Source organism: Dromiciops gliroides, chromosome 2 (assembly GCF_019393635.1).
Source record: "Dromiciops gliroides isolate mDroGli1 chromosome 2, mDroGli1.pri, whole genome shotgun sequence".
Classification (NCBI taxonomy): domain Eukaryota; kingdom Metazoa; phylum Chordata; class Mammalia; order Microbiotheria; family Microbiotheriidae; genus Dromiciops; species Dromiciops gliroides.
In genome coordinates, this window is record NC_057862.1 from 473230237 (window position 1) to 473253190 (window position 22954).

The 22954-nt window shown below is 42.1% G+C and overlaps 1 protein-coding gene across 1 annotated transcript in view; it reads left to right on the forward strand.

The window, feature by feature from the left end:
* Nucleotides 1–2464, forward strand: part of PLB1 (phospholipase B1) — a 180606-nt gene extending 178142 nt beyond the window's left edge. Inside the window, exon 56 of the mRNA XM_043980996.1 lies at nt 2261–2464. Within this exon, the coding sequence (XP_043836931.1) occupies nt 2261–2464 (204 nt within the window). The remainder of the gene's footprint in view (nt 1–2260) is intronic.
* The last annotated feature ends 20490 nt before the right edge of the window (nt 2465–22954 follow it).

Below are 22954 nucleotides of genomic sequence, written 5' to 3' on the forward strand. Positions count from 1 at the left end.
ATTTCAAGGCAAAGAGGCCTATTACTAATGAAGATCTCGTGGGTGAGGGGAAAAAGAGAACAAGCAAATAAAGAATGCCCTTCCCCCAAGCTTCTAATGCTATCTCCTGTAGCCCTAGGATTTCACTGACAGAAGACTGAATATGAAGAACCTAGCCAGACTACGATTTATTATAGAATCCTAGTTCAATGGTGGGAGGAACTTTAGACATCATCTATTCTAATACTCTCATTTTATTTCTGAGCATCCTAAGACAGACAAACAAGTGACTTACCCAGTCACACAGAGAGGGAGTATCTGAGACAGGATTTGAACTCAGATCTTCCTGACTCCAAGTCCAGCACTCTATCCACTATACCATGCTTCTGTCCCTGAGCCATAATCCATACATACACCATCCACCACCACCATGTCAATCCCCTGGAAGCCCTCCTTATTCCACTTGGCTGACCAGCTTTACCTTTTCTTAAGAAGTATCTGCAGCTAAGGGGCAGCTAGGTGGTGTAATGGATAAAGCATGGGCCCTGGATTCAGGAGGACCTGAGTTCAAATCTGGCCTCAGACACTTGACACTAGCTGTGTGACCCTGGGCAAGTCACTTAACCCTCATTACCCTGCCCCCTCCCCAAAAAGAAGTATCTGCAGCAAAGAAGATAGGAAGGAATCAGTTTCTTTATATGTAAAATGAGAAGGTTGGCCTACATGTTCTCTAAGGTCCCTTCCAGCTCCATCAATGATCCTACAAAGGTGTGGATGAGATAGGACCATAAAGGAATGGGGACTGACCTCTCAATTCTCCCCCAAGGAGATTAGAAATAAACTAGGTCCTCACCACCACGTCAGAGGGTTACAAACAGCTACTGAAACTTCCTGGGGCTATAGGGTGAAAAGGCTAAGCTCCCTGTAGTTTAATTGAGGCCTTTGGAAAGAAGTGTTAGAAGAAATGCTGGCAGAGCCTCATGAACCACAAGCTGCTTCATGGAGCAGCTAATGAAGACCAGTAAAGGCAGCATCCAGCAGCTGGGATTCTGCTCTCCTCCTTACTTAATTGTCCTCCTCTTCCATCCTCCCTTCCCTAATCTTTTGACCTTGGATCAGTCACTTGACCCTGCTGGGACTCAGTTTCCTCATCTGTAAAGTGAGGAGGTTGGCCTGAATGGGCTTCGAAGTCCCTTCCAGTTCTAAATCCTATGATTCTGTGATTCTCACTCTTATCCAACCAAGCAATTGTATGCCTGAGAGCAGGCAGAGAGCTGGAAATCAATTCTTTTACTCCTTAGCTATTCAGGGAACAGAGTTATCAAGAACAGGGTCAAAAGGAGAATCATGTATGTGGAGTAAGAAGGCCACCTCCATTCCCAATCTCCCCCTTCTTCAGGCTCTTTATCCCCAATTTTATAACATTTCCATTCAACATTTATTAAGCACTTACAATTCCAGCTGGGCTGCATTATCCATCTTCCCTAGCCCACTCTGAGCCTTGGACATGAATGAATGAATGAATGAATGAATGAATGAATGAATGAATGAATGAATGAATGAATGAATGAATGAATGAAACATGCACAACGTGCAAAGGATTGTGCTAAATGCTAAAGATACAAATAGAAAAAAAAGACAAAATCACTGATCTCAGGGAGCAGGGAGATGACACAAGTAGGAGATTTTGGCTGCAGGGCTGAGGTCAGACTGGCTTATCAAATCATGTTGGTTTCTGGTGTTAAACCATTTGAAGGTACCAGGACCTTTTCTGGGTCTTCAATAGCCGTGACTGCTCAGGGGACAGGGGCTACAGCATCTACAGAGGCTGCAGATTCAACCTCTCACCAGGTTAAATCTCCAAAGAGGTTGTTCCTTGGAAAATGGTCAGGCTGGAGTAGGTTCCATAGTCAGGGGTAAAAGATGCTGCTGTTCATGGGACTTTGGGGGGCTCAGAGTCCTAGGCTGTCTCTACCTGAGTCTAACAGAGGAGGTGGTGGTCAAGGGCATGGTAGGAATTTGGCCTGCCTGACCTATGCCATCGGCTATCTCTCCACATCTTGCTGCTCTAATCAGGTTGGCTTGCCTGTCCCTTGCTTTATACATACAAGTTCTCCACCCAGGGTAGATAAGCTTAAAGGGAAGGACTTTCATTTTGCTTTTCTAGGCTCAACTTTTTTAGCTCAGTGCCATTTTTGATTGAACAAATGTTAATTGATTGATTGATAGTTATTCTTGTGAGCCTCTAATCCTCTGATGCCTGCTGTTGCTCATTTCACAGGACAACCCCTACTTCTATACCTTGAGGAATAGTGGGCCACTTCCACAGGAAAACAACACGGCCTCCAGGGTTCCCTACTGGGCCGTGCTGGTTGCTGCTGCTGCCAGCTTCGTGGCTACTCTGGTTCTGGTGCTGGTATGGAGGACCAGGAAATGCTCCCGGAAAGAAGAGCGCCCTATAAACCTGGTGTCCACGGTTTTTTAAGCACCATCTCCTATTGAAGCAGTCTCATATCAAACTCCTCCCCCAAATGCACTCCCCCAGGATTCTCTCTACCTCAGCCATGCCTTGCCAACATCCAGATCATTAACTTCAAGGTCTGGTGACCATTGGAACCCTCAGGGAACAACACCAACATTCTGGGGCCAGGTCTCCTGAAATCACCACTTTGCAAACCATTTAAAATCAAAGACTAATTTTTTTTTAAATAAAGGCAAAACAGCCTTGGACTCTTGGATTGGTCAGGTACAGAGCCTTCTCTTTTTATCTGGTTTCAGGGGAAGAGATGGGAGTCATGCTAATTTTATTCCAACTCACATCAAATATCACCCTCATGATGTCATCAGAATACATCCAGACCCCTGTCTCCTATCTCTTTCCATTTCAGCCCTAAGGTGAACTTTCAATGGATCAAAAATTCTGCCTCTTAACTAGAAAATTCTGGTCACCAGGTAATTGGTAATGACTAGAATTTGCGAGTTGGTTACCTAAGCATTCAATTTGATTTAAAAAGTGCAAAATAGATATGTTCTTGGGCCATATAATATAAATACAACTAGGCTCTCTAGTTACATGGATAGAAAATAATCTTATTTGGCATCTGGCTGACCCTATCTCACCGTTTCTGCACATGTTGGGAATAGGATGAGGACCATGGCTGGGTGCTTGCTCTTTTATTCAATTATATCTATTGATATAATTTTAGTCCAGTATCAATCGACTATACCTTAAACAGTGATATTCTAGAAGTACAATATTTTGAGGCTCAGAATAAATGCCATTTTCCCAAATCACTCTCAAGGAGAGGGTAATACTTTGCTCATGATCACCAATATAGCTCCCTCCCACCAAATGCTGGTTATGCTAAAACAGAAATCAGGAAAGTTAAATAAAGTAGGATAGATAATAGGATGTACCAGAATAGACAGGTTCTCTGGCTTGGAAGAAAAATAAAAATATCTCAGCTCAAAAAGTGAGAAAACTCTCACCAAGGGAAATTCCCTCTTAGTCGTCTCCAGGGTTGCAAGTACTGGACATCGGGGGACATTGGGAGTGGTGGTGGATCAGCCTCCTCACATGTCCGAGGCTCCAGAGAGATTTCTGGTCTATCATTCAATCAATCAAACATTTATTAAGGGGGTGGGAAGGGAGGGAGAAAGAGAAGTTGGAACACAAAGTTTTAAAAAATTGATGTCAAAATTTGCTTTTACGTGTAATTTGGAAAATAAAATTCTAAACAACAAAAAAAATTTATTAAGCATCTTCTATGTTCCAGGCACTATGCTAAACATTCAAAATGCCATGTTTACCACAACCTCTTCCAAAGTCTTCTAATAATACCAAGTGTTTCCAATTTCTGTCCACCTATACAGGCAAGCATGTGGGATACTTCATTGACTCAGAGGTCTCTGAGCCAATCAGAAATAATTTCCCTTGTTCTACACAATGCAGCTTGAAAAGAAGCAGGGCTATTTTTCAGGGGTGAAGGTGTTACGCAAGCATTTATGAGTCACTTATTATGTTTCCTGTGTTCATTGGAAATGTTTGATTTACAAATGTAGCAGGAACGACTAGGAGGATCAATAAATGATGAAAACCATTTATTATGTACTTTCTATGTGTCAAGAATTGTGCAAGTCCTGGGGATAGAAATAAAAATGCAAAATAGTTACTGACCTCAAGGAACTTACATTTTAGTAGGGGAAAACAATACATATAAAGGAGTGATGGCCAAGGAAGGTCTGAGAATTCACAGGGACAATGAATAGAGCCAATTGACATGCACTCTCAAGGAGCTATGGTATTATTAATTCGACTATTCTTCCAGGACAAGAGGTAGAAAGCAGAACAGGTGGGAAAGGTAGAGTAGGACGGAACTCATAATGGGCAGATGGTTGGACGGGATGTGAACTGGGGTCTGGGGACAGATAGAATTGACAATGTGGGTTGGCAACTGGTCTACTCACAAATCAAGACAGCATGGCCCACTGTTTGAGGTAGCAAGGTTAGAAAGAAGATCAAGGAGATGGCTGGAATGCGCTGTGGTCTCTAGCTGAAGAAGACATTGGGATAACATAGGAAACTCCTGATTGGTCCAACAAGCCAGGGGTTTCCCTGGATAATCCACTATTGTACATAACAATTACATTTCTACACACACACAACTTTTGAGCAAAATGTCTCTTGGAAACAATTGAGGTCCACCCATATTAACCCTAAGTTGGTGGTGGAAGGTAGGATTTTATCATGCCCCTATGCTAAGGAGACCTCAGCTCAGACATCTCCCCATTTCTCTCCTGGCTGCTCTCCCTTGGGATTTCTCTGACTGACTTCACTATGTCCCAGAAAGCTGATTATTGGGATTACTTCTTTATCCTGTAAGATCTCATAAGCCATGGGGCAGCTAGATTGTGCAGTGGATAGAGCACCAGCCCTGGAGTCAGGAGGACCTGAGTTCAAATCCAGCCTCAGACACTTAACACTTACTAGCAGTGTGACCCTGGGCAAGTCACTTAACCCCAATTGCCTCACTAAAAAAAAAAAAAAAGATCTCATCAGCCACCTCCTTACTACCCTCTGTTTCTCTGATTGCAGGGTGGGGTCATGAACTCTAAACCTTCATTTAAGGAGAGATCTCAGCTCAGACACCTCTTCATTTCATTTCTCCCCTGGTTACATTATATTGGGCCTTTTCCCACTGACTTGTCCACCATGACTCAGGTATTCTTCCCTTCTTTTCAGCTTTCTTTTGTGTTTTATCTTCCCCCATTAGATTGTAAGCTCCTTGAGGGCTTACAGGGACTGTTTTCCTTTTTTTGTATTTCTATCCCAGCACTTGGATGGTGCTAACTGTAGGGTGGTCTCTAAACAGGGAAGAAGCCAGTTTAGTTCTTATGAGAATTGAATATTTCTCTCATATTTAGTAGCTAATTATTGTATTAGGACCAAGGTTTTTCCCCTTTTCTACTTCCTCATTCAGAAACCAACTAGTTCAATATCTAATCAAACAGTAAAAAGAATTCTAAGTTTGGGCTAATGGGTGCATTCCTATTTATTGTGTTTGCTCAGACAGGTCTGGGGAAAGGTTGATTCTCCCTATTATCAAGACAGGTGAAATGGAAATTGATGTCTCTTTGACCAAGATTTGAGTGACCTAAGTCATATACCCCCAAGATAGCCCACCTCCCATTATGTTAACCAATCAGAATTGAGTAGGTACCCCTTGGAAACACCTCCTCTTCAAAGGGCATATAATTGTGACCTCCACCACCATTAGGGATCTTTGGTCTGAGAGATACAGTCAACTGACCATCCTTTTATAAATAACCTGCCAGCCTTATTAATAAAATAATTAAATTACCCAGAAACTATGTCTCTCGAACCTTTTTAATCATCACATTCCCATTGGCCAGCACTGCCTTTGGTAGGGTGTGGGGCCCATCCTTAAAATCCTGAGAGAGCCTCTGTTGTCACTAAGTCTGGCTGGGGGAAAGCTGAAGAAGCTTCTGCACCTTCTCTCAAAAAGCCCAGACTCTTCACCATGAAACTTAGAGCCTAGGGCCTGACAGGCATTTAAAAGCAAAAAATAGGTAGAAAAGCACCCAATACCATGGAAATATGTTACCTTTAGTAAAGAGTCCTTCCCAGCCAGAGTTTTGTGCTCAAGGCCCTGCTCTGAAGGCACCTGTGTTCAGGAGGCAACGGGAGGAGTATGCTGATAAATGTTTAACCTTTTGAGGGGCAAGGAGATGGGCATACAGCACACTTTTAAGTTTAATCTGAATTATTAATATTTTCCCATCACCCACGATAAAGCAAGCCCTGATTTATAGCCTTTGTCTATTTCAAAAGTGTAAATGCTCACAATGAAAATTTAACCATCACCTCTCGTGAGCTAGTTCAACCTGGCTCCAGCACATCCCTGACTCAGAATTAGAGGAGAATGGGACTGGAATCTATGTTTCCAATACTTAGTAACTATGGGACTCGTTTTTTTGCTGGGCAATGAGGGTTAAGGGACTTGCCCAGGGTCACATAGCTAGTAAGTGTCAAGTGTCTGAGGTCGGATTTGAACTCAGGTACTTCTGAATCCAGGGCTGGTGCTTTAACCACTGCGCCACCTAGCTGCCCCAACTATGGGACTCTTAAAGAATAGTGTGGGTCTAGACTCTACCATGCTCTACTTGTGTAACCTGGAGAAGGTCACATACCATCTCTTGGCCTCAGTGTCCTCATCTGGAGAATAAGATGAGGGACTTGGACTAAATGACCTTCAGGTCCTTTCTGATTCTAAATTGATGACTTTCAATGGGGCAGCTAGGTGGCGCAGTGGATAGAGCACCAGCCCTGGAGTCAGGAGGACCTGAGTTCAAATCCGGCCTCAGACACTTGACACTTACTAGCTGTGTGACCCTGGGCAAGTCACTTAACCCCAACTGCCTCACTAAAAAACAAAACAAAACAAAACAAAACAAACTAAATTGATGACTTTCAGCAAGTCACTTTGCTTCCTCAGCTTGGACTTTTTCATTTGTAAAACTGAAATATTCATATTTCCCTATTTGGCAGAGTTATTGTAAAGAAACTCCTATACAAAGTATTATGTAAATATGACTTATTAGTATTATTATCTCAAACTACTAGTGTCATGAAATGGGGATGGGGGAACTGAAGAGAAAATGAAGAATGCTGTTCAGATATACTAATAAATAATATAAATAAAATAAGTTAATTTATTTTATATATTTATTTAGCATAATATAAATACATATAAACATATTTATTATTTTATAATATATTCTTAATTGATATGCTATTAATTGCTAATATATTATTTTATAATATTGTATTTTATATATAAATAGTATTTATATAGCACTTTACTGTTTGCAAAAAACTTTATATATGGTCATTCATTTGATCCTCACAACAACCCTGCGAGGTAAATGCTATTATTATCTTCATTTTTACAGGAAGAAACTGAGGCAGAAAGAGGTTAAGTGACTTGTTCAGTGACACATAACTAGTAAGCATGTGAGACCAGATTTGAACTCAGGTTTTCCTGACTCCACAGCCAATGCCTCTTCCACTGTACCATATTACATTTCATTATTGTAGGCAATTTCTTCACTAACACAGAACAGAAGTCCTCCACTCCTTCAAAAAAATCATTGCTTGGTATCATCTTCCTGGGAACTATAACATGTCTCTGAATTTAACTAGTCCCATCTTTGAATAACAGACTGAAATCCACTGTCCAGATCATAGCAGAAGTGTTTTCAGATTGGTAGGACCTGCACTGACACAGTCTTTCTGAATCCAGAATCACCTTTACATACTAAGCTTGAAAAACCCACAGAAGCAACACCAGTGTTGTAAGGTGGATAGAGTCAAGAAAAGCTGAGTCCAGATCCTGTCAGGAAAGAACAGGTAGGTCCTACCAGGCTGGAGAGGCTTTAAATACATTGAAAGTCTTCCAAACTCAATGAGTGCCATGACCAATCTTGACTAATGATATAGACCTCTCACGTCTCAGAAGAGGGGTGTATGATGTTTAAAATCTAATGTGTGGGGGCAGCTAGGTGGCGCAGTGGATAAAGCACCGGCAGGGCCCTGGATTCAGGAGTACCTCAGTTCAAATCCCGCCTCAGACACTTGACACTGTGTGACCCTGGGCAAGTCACTTAACCCCAATTGCCTCACTAAAAAAAACAAAAAAAACAAAATCTAATGTGTGGTCGCCTTTTTTCTGCCCCCAGTGTGGGGGAAAACTAGCTAAGGTTTACTTATAAGTTAGAAGTGTTGGCACCAGTTTTTGGCATTAAGCATTTATTAAAGAGTAAAGAGAGAACACCTGGGTCAGAAAACCAAGAAAAAGCATAAGGGTTCAACCTGGCTTCCTTCTTCTCCCCAGTCCTCCACCACAGCATGTTTGGGAACTGAACTGAGAGAGGAAATAGCCCTTCCACTTTCTGCCTCCTTCCCTGGAAGAGGCCATCCTTCAGGCTGATTGGTCAGCGTCACCCAAATCCCTTGGGTCACTGGACTTAGTTGAGTTTAAAGCTCTTAGCTTCTGAGAACAATACCCTATTGAGGGCTGGCCAGGTGTGGTTTTGATTTAATTAACTTTAAGTAGGTTAATCAGCAAAGTCAATCATTCTCAGTCAGTCTCACTTAATTCAATCAGTCTAGATTAATCTCCTCTGGTTGGGGCCTTTGAGTGTTGACAAAAAGTCCATTGCTGTGAAATAAGATACAACATTTTCACACATGGCCCCCATGGGATGATTTGTTTTACTTGACTTTATAAGGAAGGAGCCTATTGGCATGGGGTGGGAGAAAGAAGGGAGTCATTAGGAAGTAATAGGATATTAAAAAAAAAAAACATGAACAAAATAGCTTGGTATAGTGGAAAGAGCAGTGACTCTGGAGTCAGAGGGGTCCAGAGTTCAAATCCCCACCTGTGATACTCATTACCTCTATGACATCAGTCAAGTCACTTAATCTCTGGACCTCATTTTGGGGTTAGACTAGCTGGCCTCTAGGGTTCCTTTTTTTGAAGGGGTAGCAAATGAGGGTTAAGTGACTTGCCCAGGGCCACACAGCTAGTAAGTGTCAAGTGTCTGTGGTCAGATTTGAACTCAGGTCCTCCTGAATCCAGGGCCAGTGTTTAATCTACTGTGCCACCTAGCTGCCCCCTCTAGGGTTCTTTTTAACTCTAGATCTATGATCCTAAAAAGGTTTGGGTTTTTCTCTTTTTAAATATATTTTTTTTAATTGTGAACTTAACATACAAACAAAAATACCTTGGGTCCATCTGGAAGTGGGGAACATATTTAATCATAGGTCCTCTGAAGTTATAATCAGAATTCTTAAGTCTTTCAAAATTGTTGGGGGTTTTTCTTTCTGGGATACCTTCTTGCTCTCTCTCTCTAATATATTATGCAAATCTGGAAAAATCAAAAGGAAGGCTTTGAGTAGAGGCCCAGGTATAGACTATATGCCCATCATCTAAGGCCAGTCTAACTAAATTCAGAGGTTTGTTGATAATGTGGCCACGGACAGATGAAGTTTTTGACCACAACATTTCTAAACACTATTTACCAAGATTTAAAAGAACAATGTGTACATTGGTACAGGGAGTACGCATACTGACAAAACCATAGATCCTTGAAATACTGAACTAATGGTGATAATGATAATGTAATCCACATCTGTTGGACAGACAAGACTGCCCCCAGCAAGCAGCTGCTGGAGAGTTCTGCTGGGAACAGCTCGATTCAATTCATCGAGCATCTGTTATTTACCTGCTATGTGCCAGGCTCTGTTGTAGACCTCGAGTATTCAAAAACAAAAATAAAAACAGTTCTAACACTCAGGAAGCTTATATTCTACCGGACAAGAGTACTGGATCCTGTTGAGTGAGGAAAGACTTATAGGCAAGAAAATTCAACTTGCTTTTTTCTATCACTTTTTCAAGACTGTCACCTCATTTCCTACCTGGCTGCACTATTTTGGTTTTTTTCTGGCTTCTCCACCATACCATAGTGCTGGGTACCTTCGCCTCCCCCTGCCCACCTCTGCTTTTCAGCCTCTTTGTGTTTTGTCTTCCTGCATTAGATTGTAAACTCTTCAAGGGCAGGGACTGTCTTTTTTCATATTTGTATCCACAGCACTTAGCACAGTTCCTGGAACATAGTAGGCACTTAATAAATGTTTATTGAATTGAGGCTAGAACTAAAACTCTGTAAGAATCCTCTAGTCAAAAAAAGATAAGCCATGAGAGAAACAACATGTGGAAAGGTGCAATCATACAGTATAAAGAGGGCCAAATTTACAGTCAGAAGAACTGGGTTTGAATCCCTAGTTCTACCATTTTGGGCACCTGTATGACTAGGAACAAGTGATATGAACTTCCCTTAGCTTCAGTTTTCTCTTTTGCAAAGTGAAGACATTGTCCTGGGAGACCTTTAAGGTCCATTCCAGATCTAAAACTGTAATCCTAAGCCTTGGTCCCTTGGTTCATTGGTTTTACTTAGGAATAGAGAAGTCAGAAGCCTGGAAAAAATCCCATCAAAGTGCTGCATTAATTATCTCTTCTCAACTTTCCCCTCTGGGGTCAAATGGACTCTGTTTCTTTCATTGCTTCCCTATCTTGGCTGTTTCATTGGACTACAGAAGACTTAGCATTAAGCTCTCACCTCTGTTCTGATCATATTATTCCATTGAGAAGGTCAGGGAATGGAGGCAGCTAGCTGGCACAGTGGATAAAGCACCGGTCCTGGATTCAGGAGTCCCTGAGTTCAAATCCAGCCTCAGACACTTGACACTTACTAGCTGTGTGACCCTGGGCAAGTCACTTAACCCCAACTGCCTCACCAAAAAAAAAAAAAAAAGAGAAGGTCAGGGAAGTGTTTCATAGACAGTTGGGTACTCAATAAACACAGCACCCTTCCAGAGTAATAGATACCTGCCAGGTTATGTTGTCATACATTATATCCTCCTATAACTTATCATTGGTCACAGCCAGGAGCAGTTTACATGTAGGTAGGGTAAATAGTCACCTCTTGGCGCCAGGACAGCCCCATGCATCCAAAATGTATGCCCCACCCTGCCCTGTGGCTAATGCCTGAAGTTATAGCTATTGGGGACCTTAGAAGTTCAGTCTTTTGGGTTAAAGAAAGGGTCCCTTGTAGATTTCTGGGAAATATGCAAGGCATTAAGCCTGATCTCATATCAGCTTCTTGGTAGGAATTCGTTGCCTTTCAGCAAACTAAGAACAGAGATATAAAAAGTAAGCTTTGATTGGAGGCAAGAGAGGTGATGGTGGTCCAAAGGCAGGGCACTGGCTGGAGAAAGCAGGACATAATTGAGCCCTACAGTGGAGGAGTGGCCTAGGCAGCCCTCAGGGCATCATGGATGTACAAGATAGCTGGGAAAAAGAAATTATTTGAGGGGGGAAATTCCGACCTGAAAAGTGGAAGGGAATAAAAAAGAGGCAAGTCCCATTAGGTGGAAAGCTCACCAAACTTGTGATCAGAAGACCTGAGCCAAAGCACAAGCCCCTCCAATGATTATTCTCATTTGTGAAGAAGAGGAAGCTAAGCCTTGGAGAGAGGAAAGAAAATGCCCCCAAAGCCACATAGCTAATAATACTGGCAATAACTACCTCTCAGAGTAGTAAGTATTATGGGAGCTCAGGGGAAGCAGAGATCATTTCTGTCTGGGTGGTTTAAGAAGGCTCCACAGAAAAGCGGATTGATCTAGACACTTTCCCAAGGTACCTTCCAGTTCCAATAGTCTATGATTCCATGTAGCAATAACAATATGATTAAATTAGTACAGCAGTATAAAAAGGTCACAAGTACGCCTCACTGGGTCATATTGGAGAAGCAACTTAACCACTCTGAACCTCAGTCTCTTCCTCTGTAAAATGAGAATTGGGCGAGAGGGTTTCTAGGATCCTCCTACAACTCTAAATCCTATGATTCAATGACTCTTATCACTATGCTGTCTAGTTTTCTAAACACCTGGTCTACAAGGAAAGGATAGGCAATTTGTATTTCTTTTTAAAAAAAAAAGTTGAGTTTTATGTAGCAGGTCACAGTGGGTAGAAGACTAGCCTGCTGGGCTTGGAATCAAGAAAAACTGGGTTCAGATGTCATCTCTGGCACTTACCAGCTGTGTGACCATGGACAGACTTACTTGCCTTCTCTGAGATCCATTTTCTTTTCTGGAAAAGAGAGTTAATAATCCTAGGAGATGATAATCTGCCTGGACTCAGTGCTTAGTGGTTAACATACTCCCACCCCATCAACCTCTCCCCATTGCAATGATTTTGAACCCACAGATGTCATTGGACAAACCCTGTTCCCCACTGCCCACTGCCCACTGCCTTATTTCAGTCCCCCTCAACCCTACTCCAGCCCCAACATCCCTCCAGATTGATCTGCTGCTTCCCCAGTGCTCTCTAAAAGGCCTGATGCATATGTAACATACATGCTTTCATTTGCCTTTTTTGACTCTATCCCCCTCCTTATACTCACTGAGATCTGGCTCCTTCTTGATGACATGACATCCAGAGCCCCCCTTTCTGGCACTGGTTCCCCTTTCATACATATGGCTGCCTCACTGGTCATGGGGGGAGAGTTGGAATACTCCTTGCTTCTCATTGCCACTTCCAGACTTTCCCTCTACAACCATCACTCAGGAGTCTCTCTTTTAATGTTCACTCAATTAATATTTATTACCCAAACAAGATTCTGGTAGCTGGATTCTATCAACCTCCAGGACCTACTTCTTCCTTCCTCATTAAGTTCAGTGACTGGCTTACAATATTTCCTCCCCAAGTTTTGCTTTCATACTAGGGAGTTTCAATATATTGATATGCCTTTGAACACCTTAACTTCCATGTGTTTTTTTTATTTATTCATTTCTCATGAGCTATTCCTCCATCCAATCTCAGCTATGCACAGAGATGGTGGTACCTTTGATCTTCACATCATCTACAAGTGTTCCCCTTCCATATTCATGACCTCGAAATTACTTTATCTGATTAGAATATTTTATCACACTATCTTTCCTTCTAACTTGCAACTCTTAACCCTGTTCTTTATCTGCATGGAGATCTCCAATCTTTTCATCTCTCAGTTCTCTCCCAGTCCTTGGCTACACTCCTCCCTTCCCCATTTTGAGCTCTTGGTAAATCTGTTAAACTCTACATTATCCTCTCCTCTCAAATTCCTTGCCCCTTTATCCTATCACTGATCTTTCCCTGTCAAGCCTCAGTCTTGGATTACCTGCTTCCTTTGCTCTGACTCACATGCTGCTGAATGAAGCTGGAGAAAAATAACAAAACTAAGCTGACTGGGTCCACTAGAAGTTTATCTTACATAATCTCAACTGGGCCCTCACTGCACCAAGGCAGTCCTTTTATACACCCCCTCCCACCCCAATCTATTCAGCATTTCACTCACCACAGCAGCTTTTTCAAACCTTTCCATCCCTTCTTAAACCTCTTTGTCCCCCTCAGCAGAACCTTGCCTCATATTTCACTAAAAAATTAAAGCCACTGGGGCAGCTAGGTGGCGCAGTGGATAAAGCACCAGCCCTGGATTCAGGAGGACCTGAGTTCAAATTTGAGCTCAGACACTTGACACACTTACTAGCTGTGTGACCCTTGGCAAGTCACTTAGCCCTCATTGCCCTGCAAAAAAACAAATAAGCAAACAAACAAACAAAAAAATTAAAGCCATTTACCAAGAGCTCCCTCTTTTCCTCCAGATGCCTTCTGCCACAACTTCCTCTTTCTTCCCTGCCTTACACAAAGAGTTGGTCTCTCTCTTAACTTAAGCAAACTCTTTTAAATGTAACAATGATTCTATTCCATCCCATAATATCCAGCAAATTTCTTGCTCTTTATTATCCCCACGATTTTGCCAATCTTTGATCCTTCCCTGTCTATCAGGTGCTTCCTATAAACTGCCTATAAACATACCTATGTCTCCCCAGTCCTCAAAAATAATCCTCAAGATCCATTCATGTCCACTAGTTATCAATTCTCTTCCCTTTCATGGCTAAACTCCTTCAGAAAGTGGTCTACAGTAAGTGCATCCTTGTTCTTTCCACCCATTGTCTGGCTTTCAACCTCATCATTCAATTGAAACTGCTCTCTCCAAAGTCACCAGCCATTTCTGAATCATTCAATCTTTTCTCGGTCCTCATCCTTCTTGGCCTCTCTGCAGTCTTTGATATTGTCCATCACCCTCTTCACCTTGTTACTCTCTTCTCTGGGTTTTCTTGCTATTCTCTCCTGTTTTTCCTTCTACCTGTCTGACCAACCCTTCTCAATTTCCTTTCCTGAATCTTCATCTAGGTCAAGCCCAATAGTACCCATAGGAGTATCCCCCATGACTCTGTCCTGGGTCCTCTTCTCTTCTCTCTCTCCATTCTATTTCATTTGATGGTCTTATTATCTCTCTTGGATTCAGTTATCATCTCTATGCAGGTGATTCTCCTGACCTGCAGTCTTGAATTTCCAACTGCCTTTGGAACATCTCATCTTAAATTCCACATATTCAAAACTGAACTCAATATCTTTTCCCCCAAACTCTCCCCTCTTCCCAATTTCCTTATTATTGTTCAGGGTATTGTTATCAAGGGCTCCATTATCCTCCCAATCCTCCAGGCTTGCATCCCAACTTTTCACCCTCTCTCACCCTCCATATTCAATATGATACCAAGTCTTGTTGATGTTACCTTCGCAACATCTCATCTATGTCCCCTTCTCTCTTCTGACTGTCACCATCCTGCTACAAGGCCTCATCACCTCACCCCTGACTTAGTACAATAACCTCTGATTGATTTCACTGATTTAAGTCTCTCCTCAAACTAGTCCATCCTCCATTTAGCTAGCCAAGTGATCTTCCCAAAGCACAAGTCTGACCAAGTCACTCCCTATTCAAAACAAAATTGCAGTGGCTTCCTAGTGCCTCGAGGACCAGATAGTAAATCTTCCATTTGGCTTTTAAAGTCCTTCAAAACATGGCTCCTTCCTGCATTTCTAGTCCTCTGTGCTGTTCCCACCTCAAAACATCAATCTCCCAATTGTGCCTTTTCCACTGTTTGTCCCCCAACCTGTAATTACGTCCCTGCTCATCCTTCTGGCTTCTTGGCTTCTTTCAAGTCTCAGTTCAAATCTCACATTCAGAAAAATTCCTTTTCCTATTCCCCTTAATGTCTTCTATTTGAGATAATCTCCAATTTATCCTCTCTCTCTCTCTCTCTCTCTCTCTCTCTCTCTCTCCATATATGTGTGTATAAGTATTTGCACATAGTTGATGTATGTTGTTTCCCTTATTAGAATGTGAGTTCTTTAAAGACAGAAAATGTTTTTGCTTTTCTTTGTATCCACAGAGTTTAGCCTAGTGCCTGAGCTGTAGTAGAAACTTATTAAGTGCTTGGGAATTGATTGATTCATTACAGTGTGTGTGAGTGTGTGTGTGTGTGTGTGTGTGTGTGTGTGTGTGTGTGTGTGTGTAAGTGTATGAGGTCTGGTTTTTCCAGGAGGCCTATAAGACTTGCACTGACCTCTGGAACAGGCAGTATCTTCCAATCTCCTCTTCCTCACTCTTTCCCCTACCTAATTCAGAAAACTGCATACTCAGAGAGTTTCCTGTACTGACAAACCAAACTTCTCCCCAGCCTCATCTCTTGTTTCCCTGGGACAATTAAAACTCTCTGTGTTCTTCCAGATTCTCTTTCCCACAGGAGAGATTCAATCTAGCTGGTAAAAGGGCTGGATTCCAGGAGTGGGCCCAAGGGGGTAGACTAAAGAGGAAAAGAGAGGAATGAGTAAGGATTGGGGGAAGGGAGAAGGAGGGGAGGTTGAGACAGTACTGAGAGGCATAGAGAAAGGACAGGGGAAGGGAGTGAAGATGAGAGGAGGAAGGAGAAAGAGGAGGAAAAGAATGCAGGCAGAGGAGAGAATTCTGGGGAAAGGAAGGGAGGGAGAAAATAGACTAGGGCTAGGGGAGAAGAGACAGAAGGGAGAGGAAAGGAGAGCAAAGAGCCCCAGTTTCCTCTGCCCTTCAAAGTAAAGGGCACAGATTATTATTCTTAATTTTCTTTTGGCTCCTGTTCTAACCTTACAGCCTGGGGAAAGGATGTAACTTGATTCAAGTGACACAGGAAGTCAGTGTGGGGAAATACCTTTTCTCTAACTGGCCCCAGACCTATTTTCATTAGGGCCTCTTGGCTTGAAAGGCTTAGCCAGGGTGATTTATCAGCCCCCTTCTCCAGGCCATCTGGTTGGCAGAGAGGAGGAGGGGAGGCTGGGAGGATTGAACAGGAGGGATGTGAGATGTCATCTGAGACACCCCTCTCCTCCCCCAGCCACACACACACACACACACCATCAGTTGCTCTGCCCTGGTGTCCTGGGGAGATCAGGAGACAGTTTGCTTTTCTACCTATCAGATTGTTTCCTACTATCAGTGTGTAGATAAAAATCCCTCGATCCTAGATCGAGAGCTTGAAGAGACCTCAAACACCATCTCATCCAACCCTCTCATCCTATGGATGAGGGGACTGTAATCCAGAGAAATTAATTCAGTGGTACAAAATCACACATACAGTAGTCAGTAGCAGGGCTGAGATTTTAACCCAAATCATCTGACTCCAAAGCCAGCTTTCTTTACTTTATCCCATGACTGCCTCCGGAACACAGGATTCTAAGATTCAGATTCACGACACTAGATTCATAATTTTAAAGCACCATATAAATGTCAGTCATTATTTCCAGTGAACTGGGATTAGAGTCAAGAAGACCTGAAATCAGCCCCACCTCTGCCACTAAGCAGCTTTCTTACCCTAGGCAAATCATTTGATTTCTACTGGCTTCTGGCAACTCCCTAGGATTTATGTACTATGTCATTGACAGGTGGGTGGAACTCCCCACAGTGATGAAATCAGAGATGATGCTTCACATAGTATTACTTTTGGTCTTATGTTAATTCCCTCCAGAGCTCATAATGAAGGGCTTTTGTTACTATTATTTTTAAAAATATAACTTTGGAAACAACCCAGCCACAATATTTCTCCTCCTCTTCCGTGTTTCCCTAACTTGGAGTCCCTCAGCTTCCCTCAATGTCAGTTTCCTCATTAAAAAATGAGGAAGATTGAGATAGCTTCTGAGATCTCTTCTAGTGCTAAGTCTATGATACAGTGCCTTTTATTTCATTTACAAAGCACTTTACATGTGTAACATGGTTTTGTTCTGGCCAAGCCTATTAACATTTTAGCCCCCACTGATTTTTGTTCTTCCCGTTTTAGGGTCCCTGTGACTAGTACCCCAGTTTTATAGAACCAATTAATATGAGAATAGCTTAGGTACTTTAAAATCTCCCTTCTTATTTGTATTATTTATTTTAATATTTTTATATATTCAAAGATATAGCAAGAACAAACATATAAGCATTCACACACACACACACACACACACACACACACACACACACCCCTAGAGGTCTAATTATCCTAACACTACCTCAGTCTTGGGGAGAGAAGGGGGATTAGATTTTCAATTTAATTCAGTTCCTACATGGACTCAGTCCCAACAAGTTCAAGTTCGAAGGCCCACTAGGCTAACTATAACACCTGGCCTGGATTCCTGTATCCCTCTGGATCACTTTTCCTGGTTGGAGTGTCTATTCTCCGGCCCTACAAAAAGAAAAAAAGGGGGGGGGCAGCTAGGTGGCTCAGTGGATAGGGCAAAGGCCTTGGAGTCAGGAAGTCAGGAGTACCTGAGTTCAAATCCAGCCTCAGACACTTAATACTTACTAGCTGTGTGACCCTGGGCAAGTCACTTAACCCCCATTACCCCGCCAAAAAAAAAAAAAAAATGAAGGAATTGGCCAAAACCCCAGACTGGCTTCTTGGGAGCACATGGGGTAGTGGGAGAGGAGGGTGGGTGAGAGGAGTTGAGTCCTCCCCTTTACCATAGGGTACTATCAGATCCAAACCCAGGAAAAAGTCCCTGGGTACTGCTTAATCAGGTTGTTTTCCCCAGATATAGTCAGGAATTGGTAAAAGACTATTCCCAACTGGAGGGAGGCCAATGCAAAATGTCCACACATGCTCCAGTCTTCCAGAAGAAAGTTCCTGTATTGCCTTCCATGTGGGTGACTCCATCTTAGGTGGTCTAGGCACATGGAAGACCCCATTACACATGCATTATCCAATTTGAGTCTCAAAACCCTATGAGGTAAGTACAGTATTGACCCCATTTTACAGATAAATAAACTGAGGCACAGAGACATTCAGTGACATGCTACTAAGTTTCTGAAGTGAAATTTTAACCTAGACTTTTCCTTACTCTGAGTTCTCTCCTCTTCCATATTAGCCTTTCTAATTATAAGATCATTGATTTAGAATCTAAAGGGTCTCCATAAGTCACCTAGTCCAACCTCCTCATTTTATGGATGAGGAAATGAAGCCCAGAGAGGTGAAGCGACTTGCCCAATACAACACAGGAAGTAATCAAGAAACCAGGATTTGAATCCAAGGTTTCTGACGCCCAAGCCAGCATTCTTTCTGCTGGACAACTTTAAGGTTTGTCAACTGCTTTTTTTTTTTCCACTACAACCCAGTGAGCTAAGTAGGGTAAGAATTGGCACCTCCATTTAACAGATAGGGAAACTGAGGTTCCTAGCGGTTAAGTGACTTGCCCATCATGTTCAAAAAGGAAATGTCAGATTTCAGCTTAGGCTTCTTGACTCCCAAGTGCAAAGGAGCCACTGATGCTCAGATGTCCTGGAGATCAGACTTCAGCAGCCTGTTTCTTCTTGGAGGTCAGAATGAGGTAGCAGCTCTCCTTGTCCTGTCCTCAACCTTGTGAAGAACAAATTGATGAACAAATAAATGAATTAACGAAGAATCATTTATAAAGCCTACTTTGTGCTAGGCACTGTGCTAACAACTTGTAATACAAATACACAAAAATAAGACAGTTCCTGTACTCCGAGTGCTTGTGTTCTAATAGGGAGAGAGGGTGTGTGGATACAGCAGCTAGAAGGGGGCTTGGGAGAGCTTCATGAACACACTGGCATGGTTTGGAAATGTCGAGACAATGAAGAGGAGACCAAACTCTGGCCAAGATGAGTAAAAATTCCCCCATCAGAGCCCAAAGTAAGGCAAGTCTCTTTTAGGAGGGCAGATGTTAGATGCTGATGAATCACTACTACATTATGCTTCTATGCCAAGATTGTGATCTGTTTCCTCAATTCCGCGCCCCCCCCATTTTCCCTTGTCCAGGTGGTCCATAGTCTACTCCTGTCACAATATTATTTGTTTCTTTTGCCGCTGAGAAATGATTACCATATGTTACCTCTCTAGTTGTATGTTCTCTTACATGAGTATACCTAAGTGTGTGCAAGTGTGTATGTGGGCGTATGTCTAAGCCTCAGTTTTCTCATCTGTAAAATGGAGAGAATAATATCTGTAGCACCTACCTCACAGTATTGCTGTCAGGCTTTACTGAGATAATGTACACAAAGTGCTTTACAAACTTTCAGGCTCTATATAAACATTAGTTATTATTATTATTACATATGCTGCTACTCTACTCCACTACCCCCTTCCATTTGTCTCTCAAATCATGCCTATGTTTCTGGTATGAGTCACATAAAACATATCTCTGTGATACTCATGATGTCAAGCATTTCCTATCACATTAAACTTTCTGCTTCCCCCCCCCTTTTTTTGCAGGGCAATGAGAATTAAGTGACTTGCTCAGGGTCACACAGTTACTAAGTGTCAAGTGTCTGAGGCCAGATTTGAACTCAGACCCTCCTGAATCCAAGGCTGGTGCTTTACCCACTGTACCACCTAGCTGCCCCCTGACCTTACTCTCATCTAATTTGGCTAAAAGAGGGAATAGCATATAGACTCAATTGGTTATAGAATTTTATCTTATCCTATGGGGAAGTAAAAGGGAAAAGGGGAAAGAAAAGGGTGCAGTGCTGATAGAAGGGAGGGCAAAATGAGGAGTTGAAAGGGGAAAGGACAAAAAGGAGGTTGGGTTGATATAAGGGAGTGCAGACTGAGGTGTCCAGAAACAAAACACTAGTGAGAAGGGACAGGGGGAAATGAAATAGAAAAGCACAAATAAGGGGGAAAATAGGATGCAGGGAAACACACAGTTAGTAATAATAACTGAATGTGAATGGGATGAACTCTCCTATAAAACAGAAGCAGACACTGGCCCTGGATTCAGGAGGACCTGAGTTCAAATCTGGCCTCAGACACTTGACACTTACTAGCTGTGTGATCCTGGGCAAGTCGCTTAATCCTCATTGCCCTCCCCCCCCCAAAAAAAAAAACAGAAGCAGATGGCAAAGTGGATTAAAAATCAGAATCCTACAATATGTTGTTTACAAGAAACACATTTAAAGCAGAGAGATAAACACAGAGTAAAGGTAAAAGGCTGGAGCAGAATAGATTAGGCCTCAGCTGAAGTAAAAAAAAAAAAAAGCAGGGGCAGCAATCCTTATCTCAGACAAAGCAAAAGCAAAAATTGACCTCACTAAAATAGATAAGGAAGGAAACTACATCTTGCTAAAAAGTACCATAGACAATGAAGTAATATCAATACTAAACATATATGCACCAAGTGGTACAGCCTCCAGATTCTTTTTTTTTTTTTTTCCGTGAGGCAATTGGGGTTAAGTAACTTGTCTAGGGTCACACAGTTAGTACGTGTCAAGTGTCTGATGTCGAATTTGAACTCAGGTCCTCCTGACTCCAGGGCTGGTGCTCTATTCACTGCGCCACCTAGCTGCCCCTAGGCTCCAAATTCTTAAAGAAGTTAAGTGAGTTACAAGAAGAAATAGACAGCAAAACTATAAGAGTGGGGGACCTCAACCTACCCCCTCAGAGCTAGATAAATCTAACCACAAAATTAATAAGAAAGAATTTAAGGAGGTGAATAGAATTTTAGGAAAATTGAATAGATAGACCTCTGGAGAAAACTGAATGGGGATAGAAAAGCATATACCTTTTTCTTAGTGGTACATGACATGTACACAAAAATTGACCGCGTATTAGGGCATGAAAACCTCACAATCAAATGCAGAAAGGCAGATATAGTAAATGCATCCTTTTCAGAACATGGTATAATAAAAATTATGTGTAATAAAGAAGACAATCTGAAGGAACTAGGTATGCTTAACTAGGAGATGAGAAAACTTAGCAATGGGGGTGGAATGTAGGGAGTGGAACTAGGTGTAAGAGCTATCCTCAAGTATTTGCAGAGCGATCACACAGAAGAGAGGAGATCCTCCAAGACCTAATTGGAGAATGCCCCATGTGTGGTCCACTATATTAGATCAACTGCTCCAGATATGCTAAACTTTACTCCATCCTCCATCTTTAAGAGAAGGGAAGAGAAAAAATATGAGAAAATCTGAGGAAGGTCACAGGAAGGGGGTGGTGGGTAGGGGTGGGTGGATTTGCTGATCTAACATTCTCCTCTCTAACTCAGGGACAAAGGAAGCCACATAGATGGAAATACTAGTAACAGTCTTGGGACTATTAGCTCCCTTCCTAAAAGGAATGTCAAAGTGGTCTTGTGAGTAAATAAAATGTGTTGTGATTTCAGTGGTTCCCAGAATCCTTCTTGCACCCAACTCAGTAACTAGTTCCTAAAATTCCACCATAACAGTTTCTTTCCTCTGGCCTTCATCTTTGTTGTAAATTCCTCTGGAAAAAAATAACACATCAAACCTCATTAGTCATTTATTATTGTAAAGGAGTTTGTCAAGTCTTTTCCCAAGAGCTCCATTTGAAAAAGAAGATAACAGCATGTGGGGGAAGGGACACCTGGGTGAGAGGCCCTGACAAACCACATTTATTTCAGAATATTTCCTAGGGTCACCTCTAGAATGGATAGCTTGGTTTCATAGATGAAAGTATTCAGGAAACTTGTATTTCTTTCTTTCATGGGATCATAGGATTCATTTAGAACTTGAAGGAATCTTAGAGATCACCCAGTCCAGGCAGCTAGGTATCACAATGCATCTTAGTGTGAGTTAAAATTCTACATCAGACACTTAATAGCTATGTGACCCTAGGAAAGTCACTTAACCTCTCTGTCTACCTCAGTTTCCTCATCCGTAAAATTGGGATAATAGTAGTACCTGCCTCTCAGGGTTTTTATGAGGATAAAATGAGCTCATGTGTGTAAAGTTCTCTGTAAACCTTAAAAGCACTCTATAGCTTGCTCGTTATTTCTATGTAGTCTACAGATACACTTCTCCCCAAGGGAGTGGATAGATTTCAAGGGCTCTGTGGTGGGAAAGATGCACTTTTATTTGTATAAACTTCTAACTGAAATTTAGCATTTCCTTCAATTACGTTTTTTTAATTCTAAGAAGGGATTGGGGGGTTGTGGTCCATAACACACAAAAACGGTCCTTGCATTTTATAGATGATCACAAACCAGGGCTCAGAAAGGGAGATGGCACTCGCCCAAGGTCACACAGGTAACAGGGGTCAAGAATGAGCTGAAACAGGGTCTTCTGGCTCTAGATCCAAGGCTTTCTCCTACAAGAGCCAAAGCCAAAGCGCAGGAGAGAAGAAGAGATCCCACGCTAGCACCTTCCTGCTACCCTCCAGACATTGACATTTTAGGTGAGTAGGTCAGACTAACAGAGTGCAGCTGGCTATATACAATGTCATATCAAGTTTCAAAAAATGGTTTGGGGGTTAAAATGAGTATAATAGGTTATTTTGCCTGTTGATCTCTTTTTTCCTCCCTCCCTGGTTGTCTATCCATGTCTTCTCACAGCAATCCTCTGAAATGGATGCAAATTAATATTGGTATATGTTTGTAAAGGGCAGCTAGGTGGCACAATGGATAGAGCACCAGGCTTGGAGTCAGGAAGATTCATTTCCCTGAGTTCAAATCTGGCCTCAGAC